At 49.0% G+C, this 23,553-nt stretch overlaps 1 protein-coding gene across 4 annotated transcripts in view; it reads left to right on the top strand.

Moving 5' to 3' along the window:
- Positions 1-23,553, top strand: part of MAP2K4 (mitogen-activated protein kinase kinase 4) — an 84,755-nt gene that overhangs the window by 49,417 nt on the left and 11,785 nt on the right. For all 4 annotated transcript variants that reach the window (XM_054083758.1, XM_054083760.1, XM_054083757.1 and 1 more), the window contains 4 exons: positions 7,062-7,181; positions 14,279-14,398; positions 16,303-16,354; positions 16,760-16,887. In XM_054083758.1, coding sequence (XP_053939733.1) covers positions 7,062-7,181; positions 14,279-14,398; positions 16,303-16,354; positions 16,760-16,887 — 420 coding nt within the window. The remainder of the gene's footprint in view (positions 1-7,061; positions 7,182-14,278; positions 14,399-16,302; positions 16,355-16,759; positions 16,888-23,553) is intronic.

Consider the following 23,553-nt stretch of genomic DNA (forward strand, 5'->3'; position numbering starts at 1 on the left):
AGATGAGTGAAACAGAGAGGTGGCTTCAGAAGCTGCTAATTAGATGCAGAGAAAATTGGTACAGGGACCTCTCCAAGCTGCTCCTCCATCTTTCTCCACCACTACCCGCGTCTCCAGTGCCACTGCTGCAGTCTCAGCACAGTCAGCTCCACCACTTCTGGAAGATCCGAGTCCTGTTTGCAGTTCCCTTGACCGGGCTGCATCCCTTGGGGCTTGTGAGCCCCTTCTGCCATGGACAGATTCAAATCCTCCTTGTTCTACAAGTGTGCTGTGCTTATATTTTGAAGAGTGGGTGAAACCTGTCTCCTTCTCCTGTGACGGAGTCTTCCTCTGGTTGATGGCAGCTCCTGCTTTGCCAAGGCAGCCTGGTGCCTCTGGGCACTCAATCTGCTCACCTCGCAGCCTCTGCAGATGCTGCTGCCAGAGCGTGCCCTCAAATCCTTGTCCTAGCTCCCTCCTCTGCCTTTTTCTTACCTGTTGTACCTTTGCACAAGGAACACTTTGGTTCCTTGAAGCATGGTCTAGCTTCACCTTCCACTTTCTCCCCACTTGGTGCGTGTGGTGCTGATGCCGCAGAGCACCTCAAGCTCTCCCAGTGCAGCCTTTCTACTACGCTTCCCATCTATGTTTCTTATCACTGCAGGAAAGTAATTCCTGAGTGCTGAAATATCCCTGACATAACTTGAGATCTGTGGGTGGAGGCACCATTTTCTTTCATTTTTCCCTTTTATGCATTTTGGCTGCATTAGCAATCGTGTAGATCCTGGCACCTTTAATACGGTGTCTAAGCTGCTCGCACAGGTAGGGCTGTCAGGCCTCTGGATGAGTTGGAAAGCTTTCACCTCTGCTCGAGCCTCAGGGGGAAAGGAGGAGGGCATCCTGTCCTGTTACTGGATTGAAACCACTGCAGCAAAGCTTCAGCTGGAGGAGCATTGCTGGGGAGATGCTCAGATGCTGAGCTCTTGTCTCCAGTCCAGCTTCTCCCTCTCCTTCAGCCTTTGTCACTCTGTGCTTCTGTGAAAGCTTCTTTAAATAACTAAACCACATTATGTGCCTCTTCAGGAACGGGCTGGAGGCTGGAGTGGCCTCAGGAGCAGGGACCTCACTCCTGGGAGGCTGCTGGCTTCAGCAGGTTGGTTTCAGAGGCAGACAGTTGCGGTCCTTGATGCAATGCTTTCGTATCCTGGGTGTCTGTAACACCAGCACCAGCTCTCTGTGATATCGCCTGGTCTGGCTTCCAGTTCCACCTGGTGTCCTTTGGGGCCTTGGGCAGCCTGATTTAGTGGGATGTCCCTGCCCATGGCAGGGGGGTTGGAACTAGATGATCTTTAAGGTCCCTTCCAACCCAAATTGTTCTATGATTCTATGATCCTTTGACTCTTTCTGGTTTCCTGCTTCCTCTTTAGTCTGTTTCTGCCCACTGTGGGGCAGTTCATGAGCAACTTGTGAATAATCTCCCCGGTTTCTCTGGTCTGCAGGGATCCCTGGTCTCTTCTCAGGAGCTGCTCCACTGTCATCTTGGTTTAACCCCAGAGCCTTCATAGCCTGTGCTGTTCTCCAGACTCCTTTGGAATTTGCCCTCCAGCATCATCACGTGGTGGTGGTGGTGGTGTTCCAGGGATTGTGCATCTTCTACCACGGCTCTGAGGAGCATCTTCTACCATGGCTCTGAGGAGCAGGCCTGCCTTTGGCACAGCAGAGGAACTATCAAGAAGCCCCATTTTATTTGAGTGAAGTGTCTTTCTTGGGAAGCTCACCCAGCAGCTGGGGGATTTCTTTCTGTCCTGAATTTTCCCTCCAGCGCTGGTGATAGTTCGCACACACAAAAAAAGCGTTTTGTGTGTACTTGATTTTTCCAGACTGGTATAAAAATACGTGAAAAAAGGCACAAACTGGACTGAAAGCTCAGAATGTTCTCCCTGATGGAGCAGGATGTTCTGCTTTTAACTTCAACACTGTATGTGATACCCGGTGTGGGGTTTATTAGCTTTATTTAGTACTTAGAAAGGCCTCTTGAAGGCCAGGAAAGTTTCTTGTTTAAAGAATTCACAAAACAAGTAAACGAATATTGAAAATAACCAGCCTTTGGTCTGTTCGCTGGTCCCTGTGCAGGTCAGGATCCTGTGCAAGGCAGCGATGTCCTGAGCCAGCAGGAGCCCTCACCTCCTGCTCTTCTCCTTCGCAGCCCTTCAGGGCCGGGCTGGCCCTTCCTGCCCTGCAGCAGAGACCACCTCCAACATTCTTCATGATGAGGGTGGTGAGGCACTGGCACAGGTTTCCCAGGGAAATTGTGGCTGCCCCGTCCCTGGAGGTGTTCAAGGCCACGTTGGCTGGAGCTTGGAGCCCCTGATCCAGTGGGAGGTGTCCCTGCCCATGGCATGATCTTTAAGGTCACTTCTAACCGAAACCATTTTATGATTCTATGATTTGGGGATTGGCATTAGCAGCTGCTGCCAATTTCTTTTCAGCCAGTTCACCTGGCTGAAAAATACACCATCAAGGGGTGAGTAGTGGTTTGTCTTTCAGTTGACCTTCAAGCTTCTTGTTGTGGCCCCATAGAAACGTCTTTTTAATTGAATGATTTTTCTGTCAGAAATAGTTACACCTGGGAGAGGAAGCAAGCTGCGGAGAGGGTGTTTTTGTCCACATTCCTGATGTTTGGTTTTCCCCAACCCCAAAAGATGTAGTCATTTTCAGCCATATCATTTAGTATCTTCCAAATCTATTGTATCAATCAACCTAGTTGGTTTAGTCCCTCTCTGCAGTATTGCCTTGTCTTGTCTCCGGTTCTAACCAATGTCCTCAGATCTTGTTGCTGGTTTTTTGGTTTCTCTTCAGCCTAGCAGTGTTTTTGACCAGACTACAGGTGCTCTCCCACTTCTTCCACTCTAAAATTGTCCTAAGAAAATCAGAAGCAATCGGAGAAGCTGGCTGAGGCAGTGTGTAGAGAGCCATAAAATTCAGGAGGACATCAAGCCTATGCGGTGTCCATCAGGGATCCCTGTTCTTCCTGGAGAGGCCAGTAGACTGTGGAGCCGTGTCCTGTTCAGAGCACAGCGCCTCTCGCACTTGATTTTGCCCTGTAGTCAGCGCTTACTGTGTCATCTGTAGCTTTCAAACAGATCTTCATGTCTCTGACTCTCACAAGTTTTCTCTGATGGGAGTCTCAGAGCTGAAGTAGGTTGCTAAGTATCAGATATCCCCAAGAGCAGAAATCTGACATATATTTATACCTCCATAATCTCTTGATCCTCACCTGGATGCCTGATAGCCCATGAAAGCCCATCAAAAGGACACATCGATGTATTAAGCTCAGTCAAGGGGCGAATTTCTCTGTCCTGATTTCCCATATGACTTCTGAAGAGAAGTCTTAGGGCTTCCTGCAAGCTGGCTTCACTGCAAATCATCATTTCCATTCTTTGCACTGTTAGGTACCCTCTCCCAAGTTGATTCCTTATGGTTTATTGAGCAGAACTTTCCATTTCACTCATCTGTTTGGATAGCTGGCAGAGAGTTAGCAAAGCCAGAGCCCAAGCCCTGCTGGTAGCCCACTGGGCAAGGAGTGATGGGTAAGGGCTAAAAGGAAATGGTGAGAGAGAGCGAGAACCTTGTTATAGGAGGTTGGAAACTGGTCGTGATCAGTGGAACACCTGTCACACTTCTGTCAGCACTCAGTGTGTTTTGGATGGGTAGGTAAATGCTCTCATCCTTGGCAGCAAGTGGGCAACCCCCCTTTTTCGTGCTGGTTTGGTGTCCTCGTTCCCTGGGAGCACCAGTTCTCCAGAGACACTGTCAAACACCGCTGTGCTGCGCTTTCTGCTGAGGACACGTGTGAGCCCTCTATGTGGGGTAGCACTGTGGTGTCTTTCAACTCAAGGAGCTGGTTTTCAGTTTGCTGTTTATAGCTTTTTCTGCTTTTCTTTCCTTTTCTTTATTTTTTTTTTTAACTGGTCACTTCCCACTGCCCCGGATCTTTCTGTGTGCGTATTGAGGCTGGGTGATGTCTCATCTCTTCTGTTTTGGGTCCAGTTTCTGGGATCTGTCTGGTTTTAGGTTTGAGTGTGGTCCAGTCGTCAGCGTGGCTTATCCTTTTGCTGTTGAAGGTGCCCAGGGCATGGGTTTCGGAGCTTTTATTCCTGCTATCAGAGAGCTTTATCCTAACTTGGGTTTGTATCAAAAGGGCTGGAGATTTTCTCTTGGAGGATTTGATGCAGTTGAACTTTGAGGCCAACAAGGAGTTGTTAGAAACAAGACTTTAAGTCTCTACTGCAAAAGCACTTTTTCTTTATGTGGCGTGTTTGGCCATGTCAGTGACTACACTCATAGAGGGACCAGACTGAGGGATGTAAGACCTGAAGTGAAGTCAGACCTGTCCATCTGTGTCTTAAATAGCCTCTTCAGGCTGTTGCCTCACCTTCTATCTTCCTTCCCTGTCATCTCCCATGTTCTTGGAGAAGTCTGTCTGTGGGAGCTGCTGCAGTGACTTGCACTCTGCCTTGGAGTTAGGTTGGATCGTCGTTACAGCTCGTGTCCTACTTGAGTAGTGGCTGCTTCAGTCGCTTTCTGCTGTTTCTTCCTTGTTTCGCTGGTGAACACTTGTTCTTCAGCTGGTGGATCAGGAGCGCTGGCATGCAGCAGACTCCCTGGTGTGCTCCAGCTAAACAAACCCATCTTTCCCAGCCTGGGCTGACCCTAGCTCAGCACTGTGCTGCATGCTGCCCTGGTAGTTGGCCTCTCCTCTTGGATTTGTTGATCTCTAGTCTCCAGCACGCTTCTCTGAGACCTCCCAGTCTCGCATCGTGTCCTTACCTTCACTCCCTGAAGCAGCATTTGTTGGGGAGTCCATGCTGTCTTCTCGGAGTGTCCTTTGACTCCTGTGTCTGCCTGGATATTCTGCATTGTAGCTGACCCACTGCCTGTCCTCTGGATCCTCTGCCTGCCCTTTCTCCTTGGGGAGATTGTGTTTGGGAAAAGGAGGAATCTTTGGGTTCAGTGGTTTTCTGGGGTGCCGTTAAAATCGCCTCCTCCATATAACGTGTTTCCTGCTCTTTCCAGAGTTGGAGAAGTAGCAGCAGAGAAAGAAATGTCAGAGGTGGGAGGAGATGCTCTCAGGAAAGTTGTGGAGTTTGAGGAGCGTGCTGTGGGGATGGCTGTGACAGGATTGTGTGGATGCAAAGTGAATGCAGAGTGGGGCTGGAGAGACTCCTGGGTGACCAGGAAAGAGGCTGTTTGGAGACAGAGAGATGGAGTTGGCACAGAAGGGAGTTGTGAGTTACAGTATGGAGAAAAGAGCTGAACTCCTTAGAGGAGTGGGTAGCATCTCAGTGAGAGACTAAACCGTTCCTCATGGATCCCACTGTGGTGGCTTTGGCATCCATCATCTTCTGCCGAGTTCAGTGCAGAGATATTATTGTGTCACATGGTGCTGTTGGTGCCATAAAAGAGACATTCAGTCTGCTTAGCCTTTGATACCTCAGCAGAAGCTTGTAGAGCTTTGTAGGACGTAGATTTAAGACAATGAAATAATAAAACGTGTCAGGCTTTCTTCAGTGATGTGACTGAACTGTGAAACAGGCTTGAACCAGTGACCTAGAGGTGAAGATCTTTAGATTCATGCCTAGTCTGTTGAGCCATATTCTCACTCTGTTTGCGACTACAAAATCCCACCGCTCTAGAGTACTTTTCTCAAGTATTCTAGAATTCTCTGGGAGCGAAAAGGGTGATTTGAACACAATGATTCCTGGTCTGGGCCAAACTAGAGCTACTAGAACGTTAAGAATGAGTGGTGAAATACCAAAATATCAGGATGCACCAAAGGTAAGGAAAATTACAGTGTCAATACTGTCCTCGTTTTGTTTGGGTCATCGCAAAACAGTGTGTGGTTGTGGACCTTAAGACTGTTTCTCAGTTGGTGCGCCATGAATGGCCAGCCTTGAAAGCACCTTTATATACTTAGCCTTGTGCTTGCTGCTGCATGTGATCTTGATGCCATCAGCTGCTCACAGAGCAGTCTGTTGGTGGGAGTGGGTGCTGATATCTTGCACATTTGTCCCACAATCTTAAATAATTTTTCTTTCTTGGAGAGCAAAGTAGTTTTTCTCCTTGGAGAAGGTCCAGGTGACCTCTGTTGCGTTGGACTCCTTGCCAAATATTTCTTAAACGATGTTTGAACGTGAGTCGCACCTTCAGGATCACAATTCTCCTCACCTGTGGTTCAGGGAACGCATTAATTAATGCAAGATGTTAAATATGGCTGTAAAATCACACGAAGGACTGTGGATGGTGTCTCCATCCTTTGTTTAACAGCCTTTGTGCTGGAAAATCTACAGTGTTCTATTTTCAAAGTTGTATTGTTCTTTCAAGCCCAAACCAGACTTTGCTTTATATATAGAGTACATACAAAGTGTATGTACGTACATATATCTTTATATACACATTGTATGTACATTTTATATCTCTATACACACAAATCAAACATCTGTTATATAGTGCTAATGTTCCCTAGGCCAGCACTAGGTAAAGAATTATTAATTTTATGGGAAGAGCTCACAGGACTGTTGGCCACCATGAGCATCACCAGAGCAGCGTGTTCCCTCTGATGGTTCCTTTTCACCATGCCAGCCATGGTGGAAGGAGCCTTTTTATCTTCTGTGCTTGTCTTCAAAATTTTAAACGGCATGTTCCTTGGCTGAATTTCCAAACAGCCTTCCAGCCCCATCCAACACGGCTGAGACCTTTGTGGGAATTGGAGTGAAAGCCCGATTATGTTGTTTTGCTGTATTTTTCAATGAAAGATCTACTCTTTGCTGTCATTCTAATATTTCATCTGAAAATGTTGATGCTCATGAGAGGGCTGGGGATTTTATAGTCTGGGTTAAATGGCTTTAGTTCTGTTCCTTATTTGAGAGCACAGCTTAATTCCCTGGAGCGTGTGCGAGCATGCCTTGGGGATTGCCTGATCGGCGTGGGTTTGGGGGCGCTGGATCTTCCTCCAGAAGCAGGGCTGAGGATACCGTCATGGCTTGTAAGTGATAAAGTCTGTGCCGCTCTTCCTCTTTCAGAGAATTCGGTCGACAGTGGATGAAAAAGAACAGAAGCAGCTTCTGATGGACCTTGATGTAGTAATGCGAAGCAGTGACTGCCCGTACATTGTTCAGTTTTATGGCGCGCTCTTCAGAGAGGTGGGCACCCCAAACCTGCTTCATTTATAGCAGGCTTTGGATTTTACCTTTTCTGTTTTTTATTTTCTTTGCAGTTGCCAACTTGCAATAAGGAGGAGAAAGTTTATTTACATCAGGTTTCTTAGCTCTCTGCTTTTGTTTAAGGGTATTGAACCGGGAGGCCCAGATGTCTGCGTGCTGCACAAACACGCTATCACCATTTGCTGTTGTGTGTCTCTGCGTATTTCAGTCTCTCCTTCTTTCATGCTTTTCTTCTCGTTTGAGCTCCAAGCCTGTGGCTCCCCCATGCAGCGTGTAATCCTGCCGGGCTGAGCCCAGCTCTGCAACACGGTGCTTGGATGCAAAGATGGTTTATGTCAGTGCTTGTGAGATGCGACTGTGTGGAAGACCTGTATCCCTCTAACGAAGGTGGCTGCTGTGATAGTAGTCACGCCTCCCCAGAAGGTTAGCAGAAGGATGGATGGATGGATGGACGGACAGACGTACGTATCCAGGCTGTGTCAGAGCCTGGATTGACGTGTGTCTGCCTTGAAGTGGTTTGCACCTGCAGATCTATAAGGACAACTATGCTGGGTCAGACCAAAGTCCTGTTGTGGTGGTCTGTCTCTGGCAATGGCCGGGGGATCCGCTTGCAGAAGTGTGTATGATGCTTTGCTGTAGCCTTCAGTTGTGTGCAGCTGAGTGTTCTCTGAGCTGCATGTGCTGTCTTTGTGCTGAGTGATTCTTACTGCATTTCTTTTCCATGGAAGTGTTCAGTTTCCCCTTGAGTGCACCTACATTTTTTGCATCCGTGGCGTCCCTGAGAGGCACGTCCCGTGGCTGTCCACCCTTCGTTTGAAGGCCTGTCACCTTGATGCAGTTTGAATTTTGCCCTGCTGTTTTGAGTGGGACCCCTAGTGCTTCCACTAGTTTTTGTGTTTGAAGAGGCTGTAGACAGTTGATCTTTGTCCATCCTCTCCAGACCACTGAAGATTTTATGGACAGTTGCTGCATTCCTCCCCTGCAATGTCTTACGGAGCCTGATAAGTACCAGCCTGTGTCATACACAGAACCCCTTCCAGACCTTTGATCATCTTTCTTGCTGTTCTTTGCACCTTTTTGAGTCCTTTTGGGACAGAGAACAAAACGGTGCAACTGTTCTTGAAAGGAGCAATATCTGCAATGGCTGGCCTAGGGGCTGTAGGTTTGCTCGGCCCTTTTATGCACGTGGAGTGCGTTGTTCAATGTGATGCTTCCATGAGTGCTTCCAAGTGAAGAACAGAATTAGAGCATTGAAAGCTATCAGCTGGGCACAGTTAATCCCAACATACTTTAGCTCTTCGTAGCCAGGAATATGATGATAATCACTGCACATTTGTGACTTGTTCACCACCTCCTTGTGCTTTTGCCTGGGCAATCCCATTGCTATCTAGCTTGGAATGACCAGTAAAGACAGTTGGGAAGCTGGCCTTCTCCATGCAGCCCAGGCAGTCCTATGCCATGATTGTGCACCGTCTTCTTTCCTTGCATGTCTGTTCGAAACTTTACAAGTAATCTAGTTTGACACAGTATGTGTAAGGCTGGAAATGTTTGGTTGGTCATCCTGACCACACTCATTGCTCTTCAAAGCAACTGTTTCTGTTACTTTTCTTCTCAAGAGGAGAAGAGGACAAGAGCCTTGTCTGCCTTGAGAGCTCAGCAGTGACTTCTCCACTCTGTGTGTGTAGCTGAGCTCAGTTTAAACCAACAAACTCAATAGTTGGTAAAATTATTCCATGAAAAGTTCATTGCAAGTTGCAAATCATGCCTGGGAAGCCAGGTAAATTAGCCTGTGGGGAGCTGCTTCTGGTACAAAAGAAGAGCTAGAATGGATATGTCAGTCCCACAGTGCTGACCTTGGTGTGAGTTGTAGATACATCCTTGGTCAAGTGATACAAGGTGTTTGCTCTCTTTGATGTTGATGGACAACACCGTATTTCTATGGAAATCTTTGGCTGCATTGGCATTGCTAAGGCACCTTCTCCGAGATCAGGAATCGGTGCATAGCAAGTGTCCTCTCTGTCGTGTAAGGGCATGTGAGGTTGATAACGTTCTTCATTCTCTCTCAGTAATGTAGATGCAACTTGCATAAAAGTTTGGCCACTCCCTGCAGTTCACTAAGCCCTTCAGAATGACAGAATGGCGGGTGTTGGAAGGGACCTCTGGAGGTCTACCTTGTCCAACTCCATGCTCAAGCAGAGCCACTTAGTGCCACCTTCCCAGGACCATGTCCAAATAGCTTTTGAATATCTTCAGGGATGGAGACTCTGCAGCTTCCTTGGGCAACCTGTGCCAGTGCTCCATCACCCTCACAGTGAAAAGGTGTTTCCTGGTGTTCAGAGGGAACCTCCTGTGTGCCACTTTGTGCCCATTGCCTCTTTTTCTACCACTGGGCACCACCAACAAGAGCCTGGCTGTATCCTCTGTGCATCTTCCCCTCAGGTATTTACATGCATTGTTGAGATCCCCCTGAGCCTTCTCTTCTCCAGGCTGAACAGTCCCTGCTCTATCTGCCTTTCCTCATAGGGGAGATGCTCCAGTCCCTCAGACATCCTAGTGGCCCTTTGCTGGACCCTCTCCAGTAGCTGTGAACTGGAAGGATCCTCTGGAGATCCTCCCTCAGCCTGCGGTCAATACTCCTCCAAGCGCAGCATCTTTGCAGCAAGGGCACACTGCTGGCTCATGTTCAGCTCGGTGTCCACTAGGACTCCCAGGTCCTTTTCTGCCAGGCTGTGTTCCAGCTGGGTGGCATCTTTGTGCATACGCAGTTGTCGACTGGGAACTCAGGGAATTCGGCAGCTGAAGCATCCCAGTTGCTGTTAAGCACTTTTTTTGTTTGTCCTAGAGATTGGCAGCGATGTTTTGAACGAAATGTGCAGGGTGTTTCTAGCCTTTTTTTTTATTTTTTGAATACTTACAAGATGTGCATTAGCATCTGGTAATTTAACACCCGGTAAGGACTATAATACGTTCTTTAGAAGAGTGGCTATAACTGGAAGAGAAAATCAAAGGCCGCTTCTGTCATTTTATGACTGAAATTGCCTGGACCTAGCAGCATTGATTAAAGAGAAGCTTTCATTAAGATGGTTTTGCCTTCACAATTCATAGGGGAGCAGAGCTTTCCCGTGTACATTGTCTTTATTCTGTATTTGATCAGAATCATAGAATTGCTTGGTTGGAAAAGACCTTTGAGATCATCGAGTCCAACCGTACCTGTCCCTGAAAGGTGTTGGGTGACCCTGTTGTCCCTTCCAGTCTTGTTTTTTGTACTCAGTCAGCTTTGCCAACCAATATCCAAGTTCTTCCAAGTCCTAGAAAGAGTTAAGAACCTGTAGAGGTTTCAATCTTGTGGCCAGCCTTAATGAAGCTGCCTAATTGAAAAGATCTTCATCTTCTGTCGTTGATCTTGCTCGCATGAATCCATATTGATCAGGTAGAGCTTTATATTAGCAAATCAATAAATGCCCCCATCCAAGATTTCTATATCTTAGAATCATAGAATGGTTTTGATTGGAAAAGACCTTTAAGATCAAGTCCAACCATAATATGGCCTGTACTTAAGGAGACCAAGTGAACCAAGTCTTTCCTTTGGTGCTTTTGATCCGCTATAGGTGTTTTTATTGTTAAATTAACATGGGATAACAATTGATCCTACTCGTTGGAGTTTTTGGTAACCCTGCAGATGCACCAAGTATATCGTGGAGCTTTTGTTGTGATAAGGTTTCCTCATATTTTACTTCAGTTTGCTTTTGCTGTGCAAACACCAGCCTTTGTAACCTGGGCGACTGGAGACACTCACAATAGGGGTGAGATTGGACATAAATACAAGGCTAGAGGTGGTCAGTAATGTTCTGTGGTTCTTGAACAAATCCAGTCCCCTGCAGTCTCAGTACAATAACGTGGGAATACAGCACAGTACCAATTTTTTATAGTAAGCTGGTCAAAACAGAAGCAATGTTTTGAATGATCCTGCAGCCAGTATCGTAGAATCATGGAATGGTTTGGGTTAGAAGGGACGTTAAAGCCCATTCAGTTCCACTCCTCTGCCATGGGCAGGGACGCCACCCTCTAGATCCGGTTGCTCTAAGCCCCATCCAACCTGCCCTTGAACACCTTCAGGGATGGGGCAGCCACGACTTCCCTGGGCAGCCTGGGCCAAGGCCTCCCACCCTACAGTCAAATTTTTATTCCTAATATCTCATCCAAATCTCCTCTCTTTCAACATAAAACCATCCCCTCTCATCCTATCCCTGCGCTCCCTGATCAAGAGCCCCTCCCCTGCTTTCCTGGAGCCCCTTTCTGTGCCGGAGGCTGCTCTAAGGTCTCCTCAGAGCCTTCTCTCCCCTCAGCTGAACAAGCCCAACTCTCTCAGCCTGTCCTGATAGCAGAGGTGCTTCAGTCCTCGATCATCTTCATGGCCCTCCAGTAGAACAAGTCCATGTTTTCTTTCACTACACACAGTTTGTTGAGGGTCTGGTGTCTGGCAGTTCCAGGCCTCAGCATTTCAGAAGGACATTAAGGTCCAGAAAAGGACAATGAAGCTGACGACAAGGCTGAAGGAACATCCTGTGAGGAGTGGCCGAGGGCTCTGGGTTTGTTTAGCTGGGAGTAAAGGGGGCTGGGGCCGGACCTCATTGCTCTGCAGCTTCCCAAGGAGAGGATGTGGAGAGGGAGGAGCTGAGCTCTTTTCCTGGTACCCGGCAATGGGATGTGTGGGAATGGTTCAAAGCTGCACAAGGGAAGGCTGAGACTGGACATAGGGAAGCATTTCTTTACCGAGAGGGTGGTCAAGCCCTGGAACAGGATTCCTGGGGAGGTCAGTGATGCCTTGTGCCTGTCAGCGCTTGAGAGGTGTTTGGACAATTCCCTTAATAACCTGCTTTAACTTTCGGTCAGCCCTGAAGTGCTGAGGCAGTTGGACTGGATGGTTGGGATAGGCCCCTTCCAGCTGCAATAGTCCTGTTCTGTTCTATCCTATTCTGGTCTGTCCTGTCCTATTCCTCTCAGAAACAGCATCCCTTCTTTGGCAGGAGATGGTGATGGATTTGCTGTCGCTGAAGCAGCAGCGTCTGTAACGCTAGTGGCACATGGGACACATCCTGGCAGTTTGCTGTCTCTTACTGCTGCAGACAGCCTGGCGTGTGTGTGAGCAGCCAGAACGAAGCTGGGTGGCACCGCTGCCCCTGCTGATACCAGTGTGCAGTGGTTGACAGCACCTTTGCCCGGCACTTCTCTTCCTGCTGAACCAAGTGTTTTGACTGGAGATGTTAGGGTGGATGCAGTTCCTTGGCTTGTGTTTCACAGGAGGTCATTGTGAGTGGCAAAAAACCACGCCCCTTTTTGCCTTAAAACCTGATATTCCATCAGCTAAATACAAGCACTGGGAAATTGCTTCAAACAGCAGTGATTCGGCTGTGCAGGATGGGAGCGCAGGGCTTTGCCACTCCTCCAGCATGTCTATACCAAAGGGTTTTTTTCCTCGTTTCCTTTCGAGGTATTAAATTAGAGCTTTGTTGGTTTGTGTTTTGTCTCATCAAGAAAAATCTGCCTTCTGTCAGATAACTACTTGTGAAGTTTCTCCTCTGTTTGTTGCTTCTTTTATCACAGCTTAGTGGTAACCAGACAGGCAGCTCGTGCTCTGAGCCACCCCAGCAGCTTGCGTGAGGCGCTGCTCAAGGTTTAGTTTAGGTGGTGTTTAGCCAGGAGCAGACCACCAGACTGAGCAACTCTGTTTTGGACTTGGCTTTTGGCGGCTAGTGCAGTTTGAACGCTCGTTGCGATACAGCCCGTGGAAGGTGGGTGTGAGTGTGTCACTTCTAGTGAGGATGGGGCTATTAGTATTGTATTTCTAGAAGAAAATTTTCTAGAAGAAATTTCTAGAAGAGAAAGAATTATCTGAAGTCCATGAGAGGCTACCGAAGCAGCTCACACAAAGCCTGCTGTCTTCCTCAGCTGGAGATAAGACGTTGATAGAGATTGAAATGACTATGATCAGTCCATGGCTAAGCTCTCCATCACAATGGGGTAGACACTCAAAAAGATGATGTCTTTCTAGATAGTGGGGAATTTCTCATCCCATGGGAATCCATTGCGAGCAGGTCGATTTACAGACTTTGGGAGACGGTTTGATAAAAGGACGTGATTCTTCTATAATAGTTTGGTTTTACACAGCATGGTTAGAAGGTTGGAGCACCTCCCATACGAGGACAGGCTGAGAGAGTTGGAGTTGTTCAGCCTGGAGAAGAGAAGGCTCTGGGGAAACCTTAGAGCAGCTTTGAGGACTGAAAGGGGCTCCAGGAAAGATGGGAGGGGCTTTACAAGGGCATGGAGTGATAGGACGAGGGGGAATGGCCTTAAATTGAAAGAGGGAAGATTTAGATTGGAGATTAGGAAAAAATTCCTCACAACGAGGGTGAGGAGGCTCTGGCCCAGGTTGCCCAGAGCAGTGGTGGCTGCCCCATCCCTGTAGGGGTTCAAGGCCAGGTTGGATGAGGCTTGGAGCCCCTGATCCAGTGAGAGGTGTGACTGCCCGTGGCAGAGGGGTTGAACAGGATGGGCTTTAAGGCCCCTTCCAACCCAAACCATTCTAGGAGTCTGTGTTCTGCATTTAAATTGTTTAAGGTGTAAATCAAGAACCCCCTTTGCATACTTGAGTCTATTTACATGCTTAGTTGCTATCTGCAAATGTTGTGGGAAGTCTTCTGTCCTCTGCAGGGTTGTCATAAGCTGAAGGGATTTTTTTAGCCTTACTGGTCATGCTTATTTCTGACTGTGCCTGCTGCCTTCTGGAGAGCCAAACAGTGTTTGAGAGGTGGTTTCATCCAGGTTCAGCCATCTGAAATGCAGTGTCCTGTCTGAGCTGGTCACCTAGATCCCTCTGATGGCGAATGGAGTGGTGGAGAGGTGTGTCTAGGGGTGCATCTTCCGTTCCTAACATTAATCAAGGTCAATTCCATCCTTCCTGTCAAATGCACATTGCTTTAATGTATTTTGTTGGATTCAAAGGATCTGTTTATGCTCTCTGGATTTGTGTTTCTTGCATGAGCTTGACAATAACACAGATTCTTTTCTCTTTCCAGGGTGACTGTTGGATCTGTATGGAGCTCATGTCTACCTCGTTTGATAAGTTTTACAAATATGTATATAGTGTATTAGATGATGTTATTCCAGAAGAAATCCTAGGAAAAATCACTTTAGCTGTGAGTATTTCATTGAACGTTTTTGTGTGTGTTTTTGAAGCTGGTTGATCTGTGTGCAGCAGAACTGCCGCAGTTGTATTTCATCACGGGTTTAATGATTCTGGAGTATATTCTGACTTTGCCGTAGCATATTGCATGACGGAAAAGCAGGGCCTTGGGGTCTGTAATCGCTTCTTAGCGACCCCAGGACCAGCCTCCTGCTCAGCCTGCTTGAAAAATGGCACCAACACCACAGGCACCAGTGCTGTCCTCAGGGATCGCTTCATGTGCACTGATGGTGGCATCAGTGGAAGCCAGGCACAAGTCATCTTATCCCAAGAAAGGTGCCTAAAATGGATGAGCTGTCTCCCCTTCCCTCTTTTGTAAAGGGAACAAGGGACTGGGCATTTGTAGTGAAATCACCAAACTATTTGAGAGTGAAGGTCTGGTCTCAATAAGTCGCCTACCTTCTCTCTGGAGTCAGGGGAAAGAGGTTGGTGTGTTTGCGCAGGACCTGAGTTCCCATTTCATGGTGCCTTAGGTGGTGGAGTGAAGGGTTGTGAATCCCACCCAGGGTATTCGAGTGCAGCTCTGGTACACAGAGCCCTGAAAAATTGGCCTTGACTGCGCCAAAGTGAACCCTTAGTTATCTAAACACAAGGGCAGCATTTGGCCCTACGGAGCAAACTTTTGGTTTTGGGCTGTGGAGGAAGCAGTGTATCTGCTAGAGCCGAAACCTGCCCTGGAGGAGCAAGGTGGGCTGCTGAGAGGAGACAGCACTTCAGCTACACCAGAGCCTGTTGGAGCTTTTAATGACCCAAACACTTGAACGTGAGATTATTTGAGCAGGAAGGACCAGGCTTTTGGTGCTAGACTACATCCTTACAGCCACACAGCTTCAGAGCGCTTTGTGGCACAACACAAGCACCCTCTGCCCATCACTCAAGGCAGTTTTTGGCCACTGGTTTCAATGATTCTCTCAGCAGAAGCGAAATAAATGAAAACGGTGAACTCTCAGGCTTGTTTTTTAAATCTTCCTGTGAAATCAGGCTCCCTAAGTGTCTCTTGTGTTGGATGGTGAATGGTTAAATCAGAACGGCCATCTCTGCTGCTGCTCGGCCAGTGGATAGAGCGAGTCCAGAGGAGGCCACAAAGATGATCGAATTGGCTGGAGCACCTCCTGTACGAGGACAGGCTGAGAGAGTTGAGGTTGTTCAGCCTGGAGAGGAGAAGGCTCTGGGGAGATGTTAGAGCAGCTCCCAGTACTGAAAGGGGCTCCAGGAAAGCTGGGGAGGGGCTCTTGATCAGGGAGTGCAGGGATAAGATGAGGGGAGGTGGCTTTAAATTGGAAGGGGGAAGATTTAGATTGTGAAGAATTTCTTCCTAAAGTCCAATGAGAGTGGTGAGGCTGTTATTGGCCCAGGTTGCCCAGAGCAGTGGTGGCTGCCCCATCCCCGGAGGTGTTGCAGGCCAGGTTGGATGGGGCTTTGAGCAACCTGATCCAGTGGGGGATGTCCCTGCCCATGGCAGGAGAGTGGGAACTGGATGGGCTTTAAGGTCCCTTCTGACCCAAACCATTCTATGATTCTATGGGCAAGAGTTGTTACTGAAAAAGTACAGCATAGGGCTTGAAATAAATTATTACTCAAGATAATAAACATCAGAATCTGCTTGATTTCAGCTCTTGCTCCCTTCTCCGAGGCTGTGATCATTTCAGGTCACAAGAAGTGGTTTGTGTTTACTTAAGCACATGCCCTCGCTGATACCTTCTTCTGTTTGCAGGAAAGATTTGAAGAAGAATACTTTTATCACATGGCATATTACAGCATATTCAATGGGTTTGCCCCTTCCTGGATCTCCTGAAGTTTAATAATCACAAGAATCTTAGGACATTTGCTTATTTTCAATCTGTTTTTCTTTCTTAGACTGTGAAAGCACTAAACCACTTAAAAGAAAACTTGAAAATCATTCACAGAGGTGAGTTCCTGTCTTTTCTTCTTGTCTGTAAAAATAATTGCAAGGATTTTTAGCATCCTCTGCTTCAGGTCAAAGTGTAAATAGCATGCATCCTTGTGTGAATTTGAGTACAGATTTCGCCCAAGTGTGTCCCCAGTGGCTGTTTTGTTGCCCCTTCTGTCAGTGGTTTTCCACAAAGGCGTGATTCTAAAGTGGTTGGGTGTCTCCCTCTGCCTCTGGGCACGTGGCATCTTTGCAACTCATTTCATCTCCTCATATTTCCAGTTAGGATTCTCAAGATCTAATTGACACTTGCCTGCCCCACGCCAAGAGGCGATGGCGATCGTGTCGAATCTCTGCAACCATTGTTCTTGAAATCGAAACCTCCAGCTGTGACTTACTGGTGAAAATTTCTTTCCCTCGCAGACATCAAACCTTCCAATATTCTTCTGGACAGAAATGGAAATATTAAACTCTGTGACTTTGGCATTAGCGGACAGCTTGTGGATTCCATTGCCAAAACGCGGGATGCAGGGTGCCGGCCGTACATGGCGGTGAGTGGGGATGAGCCGGGTGGTGGGCGCTGGTGTGCCCGTGGGCTGGGCAGGATCGTACCCTCCTTCCCCAAGCCTGGCTCAGCACAGCTGTGCCCAAAGTGTCTCCTGTTTCCCGTGGGATAAGCACCCACTTCCCAGATGTAACCAAGCGCTGGATTGAGCACTACAGCTGGCAGTGTCAGCCTATAGGCATCCAGGCTGTGGCAAAGGGACCAAATTCCATTGTTTTTAGCTGGGTTCCTCTGTTTCTGCCAGTGGAGAGCGGAGAGCTTCCCAGCCCTTCCAGCAGCGCCCACTCATGCTCCAAACCCAACAGCGCAGGGGGGAGGCAGTGCCAGCTGGCTGTGGGGTTTTCTTGGTCTGCAAGAAATCCATTTACTACAATAAGATTATGTCACAGGAGTTATTGCAGAGCAGAATTACAGTGATTTTTGCAAACCACTTTATTTTTGAATTGTGCCATAACTTAATTCATAGAATCATAGAATAGTTTGGGTTGGAAGGGTCTTTAGAGATCATCCAGTTCCACGCCCCCACCATGGGCAGGGACACCTCCCACTGGCTCAGGCTGCCCAAGGCCCATCCAACCTGGCCTGGAACACCTCCAGGGATGGGGCAGCCACAGCTTCCCTGGGCAACCTGGGCCGGTGTTCCCTCTCATGGTGAAGAAATTCACCATGATTCCAAGAGAATGGGATTCTGGAGAGCAGTGCTACTAGAGCAGCTGCATGGAAGTCACTCGGGCTGAGCTGTGGCTCCTGGGAGTCTGTCCAGCTTGTTTGCATTTCTCCTCCTTCCAGGGAGAAAAGCTGTGGTCACGATTGCTGAAGCTGTCTGAGGGTTTTAAACACTTCCATGCATCAGGATGCCTTAAAAATATGTCTCTTGATTTCATGTGAACTGTGGGTGCTTTGCATGGGGAGCTGTGTGTCTGCTGCTGTCAAGGTCACTTTAATTTTGATGGCTGTATTAAACACTAATTACTTACCTTATGGCTCTGCATGCTGAAAAACACCGTTTTCTGAACTCTCTTATCTACCACCAAGGAAACAGAGGGAAAACCTCTCTCTTTTAAGATACAGTGCCTGGCTGGCCCAGGTCTGCCTACAACTCCCCAAAAAGGAGATTGTTGGTCTCTTCTCCCAAGTAACGAGTGATAGAATGGGAGGCAATGGGGGACGTTTAGATTGGATATCAGGGAAAAATCCCTCTACTGAAAGGATTCAGGCACTGGCAGAGGCTGCCCAGGGATGTGGTAGAGTCGCCATCCCTGGAGGGATTTAAAAGATGGGTGGATGAGGTGCTCAGGGCTGTGGTTTAGCAGTGGACAGGTACAGTTGGACTCAATGATCTCAAAGGTCTTCTGCAATCAAATGATTCTGTTATTCTGTGAGTCCAGGTAATGACTTTGCCTGACTGTAGTGTCCAAGGCAAAACTTGTCTGCCTGATCCTGATTTGTGCAAGCACAGAGTCTGAGTTTGGAGCATTTGACTTTTTTCTGTCACTGTCCTCATAGCAGAGCTGTTATTCGGTAATCTGGAAAGAAGAATACAGATGAGATCTATTAGTGGAGACCAGTACTGTGGTACAGCAAAGTGTGCGCAAGCCTCCAAGCTCTGTAGCACAGTGAAATGGGGCAGAACAGGGCGATTAGTTTAACTACAGACCTTGTGAGCCTCTTGAGAGGGCAGAGGCCTGTCTCTGCTCAAAGCACTTTTGCCAAGCGTGTGGAGCTCCCTGCATGGAAGAGAATCAGTGCGAGCTGCCTGATTTGTAGTTTTGGGATGTGGAATGCAGAGGGGAGCAGCAAAGTGAAGTGCCCCAGGAAGGCAGAGGAGCTAGTGCAGCGTGAGCTGGTCTGACCCAAGGCTGGGTATCTGCATCTCCGACTGCAGGCGCTTCCAATAGCACCTCTCTGTGCAGTTCTGACTGTTATTGACTTTTCCCTCTTCTCTGAGGTGTGTACTGAGTCCATAAATAGAGCTCCTGAAAAATTACTCCCTCTTTTGCCCCTCCCAGGTTCATTGGGCTGTAATTACAGGATTTAATGTTCCCACTTTTTCTTAAAACCATGGGTAGATGGTTAGCTTTGCACAGGCTGCTGGTTTAGTTACGACCTGACTGTTACCAGCGTGTCTGTAAATAGCTGCGCTGCTTCGTTTCCCCTGGGACTCGAGTGGGTGAGTGCTTCCGAAAGCCCCTTGTCTTTCCTCCCTGCCTGTGCACATCCACTCTGCGCTTCGTGCATTTCCATCACCAGCTCCAGCCCTGATGGATTTTTAAGCAAGCAAAAATGTTTCAGTTCAGTTTGTGATTTGACACCAGCTTTGGCGTGGTGTACGGTTTGTGGGACGAGCCAGCAGCTGGCAAGCAGTGTGGGAGATGGCTGGCCTCGTCCCTTCTGCTCTCTGGACTCAGTGACTCCTCTCTGAGTACACGAGCCTTTCCACATACTGAGAAGCCTGGGAAATGGGGAGATGTCCCCAGCATGCAGGCACATCTGCCAGCTCTTTCCCCGAGCCAGCAGAGGGTGATGGCTGTGGCGATGCTGTGCTCAATCCTGACTTTACCTAGGAGGGGGTCACGTTCCTTTTGAAAGGAACATTTTTATTTTTTTGTGCAAAACAGGCAACTATGTTCGGTGTAAAATATGTATGTTCAGCCAGGGCGGGTCTGATAAGGGCTGCTGGGTGATGCTTCCCAATGTGGAGAATGTGTTGCTCTGCAAAGCCCACTTGGCCTGTGGCACTTGCAGGAATTCTTACAGCACAAGCACTTGCCCGGCAAAGGAACCTGATAATGCCGTGTTCACAGGAGCCGAGGCCCCAAATAGCCGCTGATAACAATAACATTGGATGTTGGCCAGTCTGACTGCAAGCAGCGCAGTTCGGCAGGAGGAGCCGTGTCCGGCTGCTGAGCAAGTGCTGTGTGGTTTAACCAGAATTGTTAGAGCTGTCAGAGAGCAGCGAGTCAGCCTTTTAGCTGCTGGAGAAGGCGTTTGCTTTTGGCTTTGCATTGCCTTGTGATCGTTATACGGAGGTAAAGGCATACGTGTTAGTGCCTTGTGTTCTCTGAAAGAAAGAAAGAAAGAAAGGAAAGGCAGAGCCCTGATGCTGCCCTGGGCAGCAGCCACCCCCGGAAAGCCCTGTGCCGGTGCCAGCATTGTGGGTTTGCTTGAGGTTAGGTTTCACAACATGCTCACGGCAGCCTTAAACCAGCCGTGGGGGTGAGGTTGCTCCTGGCCAGCCTCTGGTCCTCCCCATGTGCTGTAATGCCTTCTGCTGCAGTGGGTGCTGCTGGTTTGAGTGGGAGGGAAGGCTCTCTGTGCCATCCTGAAGCTGCTGGTCTTTGTGGCATTCCTGCTTTTTGCCTTCTTAACGCTCCAGTGAAGCCAGCTTCTGTTACAGAGAGGAAGGATGAGACTGGAAGCACCTGGTTTAGGTAGGGGAGGACCCAGCCAGCGTGAGGAGGGATGTCCTGTTCTGCCCTGCTCTTCTGGAACGTCTCCAGGGGTAGAGTTTAATGGTGTCACATGTCTCCATGGTCCCTCAAGTCCTTTTCCTAGCTCTATCGAATGACCTGAGTTGGAAAGGACCCACAAGGATCGTTGAGTGCAACTCCTGTCCCTGCACAGGACACCCCAACATTCACACCGTGGGGCTGAGGGTGTTGGCCAAATGCTGCTTGAATATTGTCAGGCTTGGCACCATGACTGCTTCCCTGGAGAGCTGTTCCAATGCTCCCACCACCCTCTGGGGGAAGAATCTTTTCCTAACGTCTAACCTAACCCTCCCCTGGCACATCTTCCTGCCATTCCCTTGGGTCACTGGTCGCCAGAGAGAAGAGCTCCACGCCTGCTTCTCCTCCTCCCTGCATGAGGAAGCTGCAGAGCACGGTGAGGTCTCCCCTCAGTCTTCTTTTCTCCAGGCTGAACAGACCAAGTGACTTCAGTTGCTCCTCACATTCCACTGTCGCAGCAAACACACTCCTGCTTGTCCCTGCCTGTGCACAAGAAAAGGAGCAGTGCAGAGCCCCATCGCTGCAGCCCAGTGCTGGCGATGTGTTTTCTGCTCCTCATTTCTCCCCATCAGCATCCAAGGCTGGGTGATGCTCGGATGGCTTATGCAGAGTTCAGACCATGCACGGAAGAGGGAAAGTTCCCAAGTCAGGTGATAGTGACAACTGTGAGCCTTGCTCCCTCAGCTCCCTCCCCTCCACGTTCAGCGGCTGCAGGGGTGCAGGAGCTCTCTGAATCCTTTACAGCATCAAGAGCTTTTGGTTCAGCTTCATGTTCCTGACCCGATGCCCAGGTTTTCATTAGGCTCAGTCACTCATTTATCTGAACAGGCAGGCTGTTGAGTTTGAATTCGTGCAGCTACAATCCTCTTGAATGCTTCTGAATATCGCTCTTGGTTGGAATTTGAAACTTGGCACCCAGTCATGATTTTTATGACTGAAGGAAAAAAATGAGGGAGGAGACTGGGCGACATGTGGCACCATTCGTGTACGTGCAGCGCAGACTGGAGCCGGGCTGTGCCGCCCATGGCATAGCAAATGCTGGGGGAGATGCCTGAGCACAGCGCTCCCTGCTTGCATGCTGCTGCTGTCACCCACATGCTTCAAGGGTTTCGGCTGCGAACATAACCTCTGCTTACTCATTCACCAGCTAAAGTCATCCACGAAGTTCACCCAGCGTGGGACTTCTCCTGTCCAAACTTAGCTCCTTACGTCATACGGCGCAGAGCCTGTGCCGAGCGGCTCCACTGCAGGGCTGAGCTCCTGCCTGTGTGGTGACACTTCCACCCCCGGCCTGGGAATGCAGCGAGAAGGGATTTTCCTCCTCGCCTGTTTAGACGCTCGTCTGCACAGGCAGTTTATATAGACCTGGGGAGGCGTGTCAGCAGCTGCCTGTGTAAGCAGACCTCTTGGCCAGGAGTATTGCAGACAAGACCTGAATTTGGTAGAGGAGAATAGTAGAAGGCAGAAAAAAAAAGTCATTTTGGCCACTAGGAAAGCGTGGGAAAGTCAGATTTGGGAGGTAGTTGCCCTCAGGAAGCATTGGAAACAGCAGACAGCTCTTGCTTGCCATGACTTTACTGTGTGTGAGGCATGGCTGGCAGTGCTGGGGCAGCCCAGGGTAGCCCCCGCTGCTCTGCTTGGCTACAAGAAGGCTAATTAGAAGCCACGGATAGCAGAACGTGATCATCGGGGCAGTGAAGATACAGAGAGGGATGTGCAAGGCTCCTTAGGGCAGGGTCAGGTGTGGGGAGAGGGAGCAAAGAGTTGCGCCAGTCCCAGTTCCGCAGGTGTAAGCCTCCCATCCTCCCTGCGCCTGTTTGGCTCTCTCCGCTCGTGTGGGTGAGGCTGTGGGGGGTTCTGCTGCAGAAGGAGCTACAGGGATTTGCAGGGGAATTCTCCAACACTGTGCTGAGCCTTTTCCTTCCAAGTGCAGGAGCACCCTGCACTTGGCAGAGGCTCAGGGGCTGCTGGAGTCACTGGGGAGCACCAGCCTCTCTCGGCAACTGCCCTGGCACTGCCTTCTAGATGCAACCGAGTCCAGCCTCCACCTCATCCACCTTGCTGCTGCTTGGCAGGGGAGCAGGCATGGCACACCATCTTGTTCAAGACCAGGAACTCAAGTGTTTGTGAAGTACGAAAGCTCCTATTTCCCATAATATGGGAAGGATTGGGGTGTGGACTGGACCTGAGGGGTGAGGGCTGTTGAGTTTTGCAGGTATGAACTTTGATGGGCGAAGAGGCCAGAAGGACATCTGATTGACCACTGGGGAGGCCTCCTGATCCTGTGCCTGCACCAACAGCTTCTGAATTGAATGGAAGAGATCTTTAGGGGAGAGAAACCAGTTTGTAAGGCCTTTCAATGCTTAAAGGGCGCTGATAAGAAAGATGGGGGAAAACTTTTTAGCAGGGCCTGTAGCAACAGGACAAGGGGTGATGGTATTAAACTAAAAGAGGAGGTTTAGATTGGGTATTAGGAAGTAATTTTTCACACTGAGAGTGGAAAAACCCTGGCCCAGGTCGCCAGAGAGGTGGTGGATGTCCTGTCCCTGGAAACCTTCAAGGCCAGCTTGGGCTGGCGAAAAAGTCTTACAAGGAGCAGCTGAGAGAGCTGGGGTTGTTTAGCCTGGAGAAGAGGAGGCTGAGGGGTGACCTTATTGCTCTCTACAACTACCTGAAAGGAGGTTGTGGAGAGGAGGGAGCTGGGCTCTTCTCCCAAGTGACAGGGGACAGGACAAGAGGGAATGGCCTGAAGCTCCGCCAGGGGAGGTTCAGGCTGGATATCAGAAAAAAAATTCTTCACAGAAAGAGTCATCGGGCACTGGAACAGCTGCCCAGGGAGGGGGTCGAGTCACCTTCCCTGGAGGTGTTCAAGGAATGGGTTGATGAAGTGCTTAGGGACATGGTTTAAGGGATTGATAGGAACGGTTGGACTTGATGATCCAGTGGGTCCTTTCCAACCTGGTGGTTCTATGATTCTATGTATGGGACAGCCTGATGGAGTCGGAGATGTCCCTGCTCGCTGTAGTGGGGTTGAACTGATGGTCTTCACGATCCCTTCCAATCCAAACCTTATAATTCAGTGAACTACTAATGCTGCCAGCCTGGCCCTATCTGAGCTGCCTCATGATGGCCCACCTTTGCTG

This window comes from Cuculus canorus, chromosome 18, assembly GCF_017976375.1.
Source record: "Cuculus canorus isolate bCucCan1 chromosome 18, bCucCan1.pri, whole genome shotgun sequence".
Taxonomy (NCBI): Eukaryota; Metazoa; Chordata; class Aves; order Cuculiformes; family Cuculidae; genus Cuculus; species Cuculus canorus.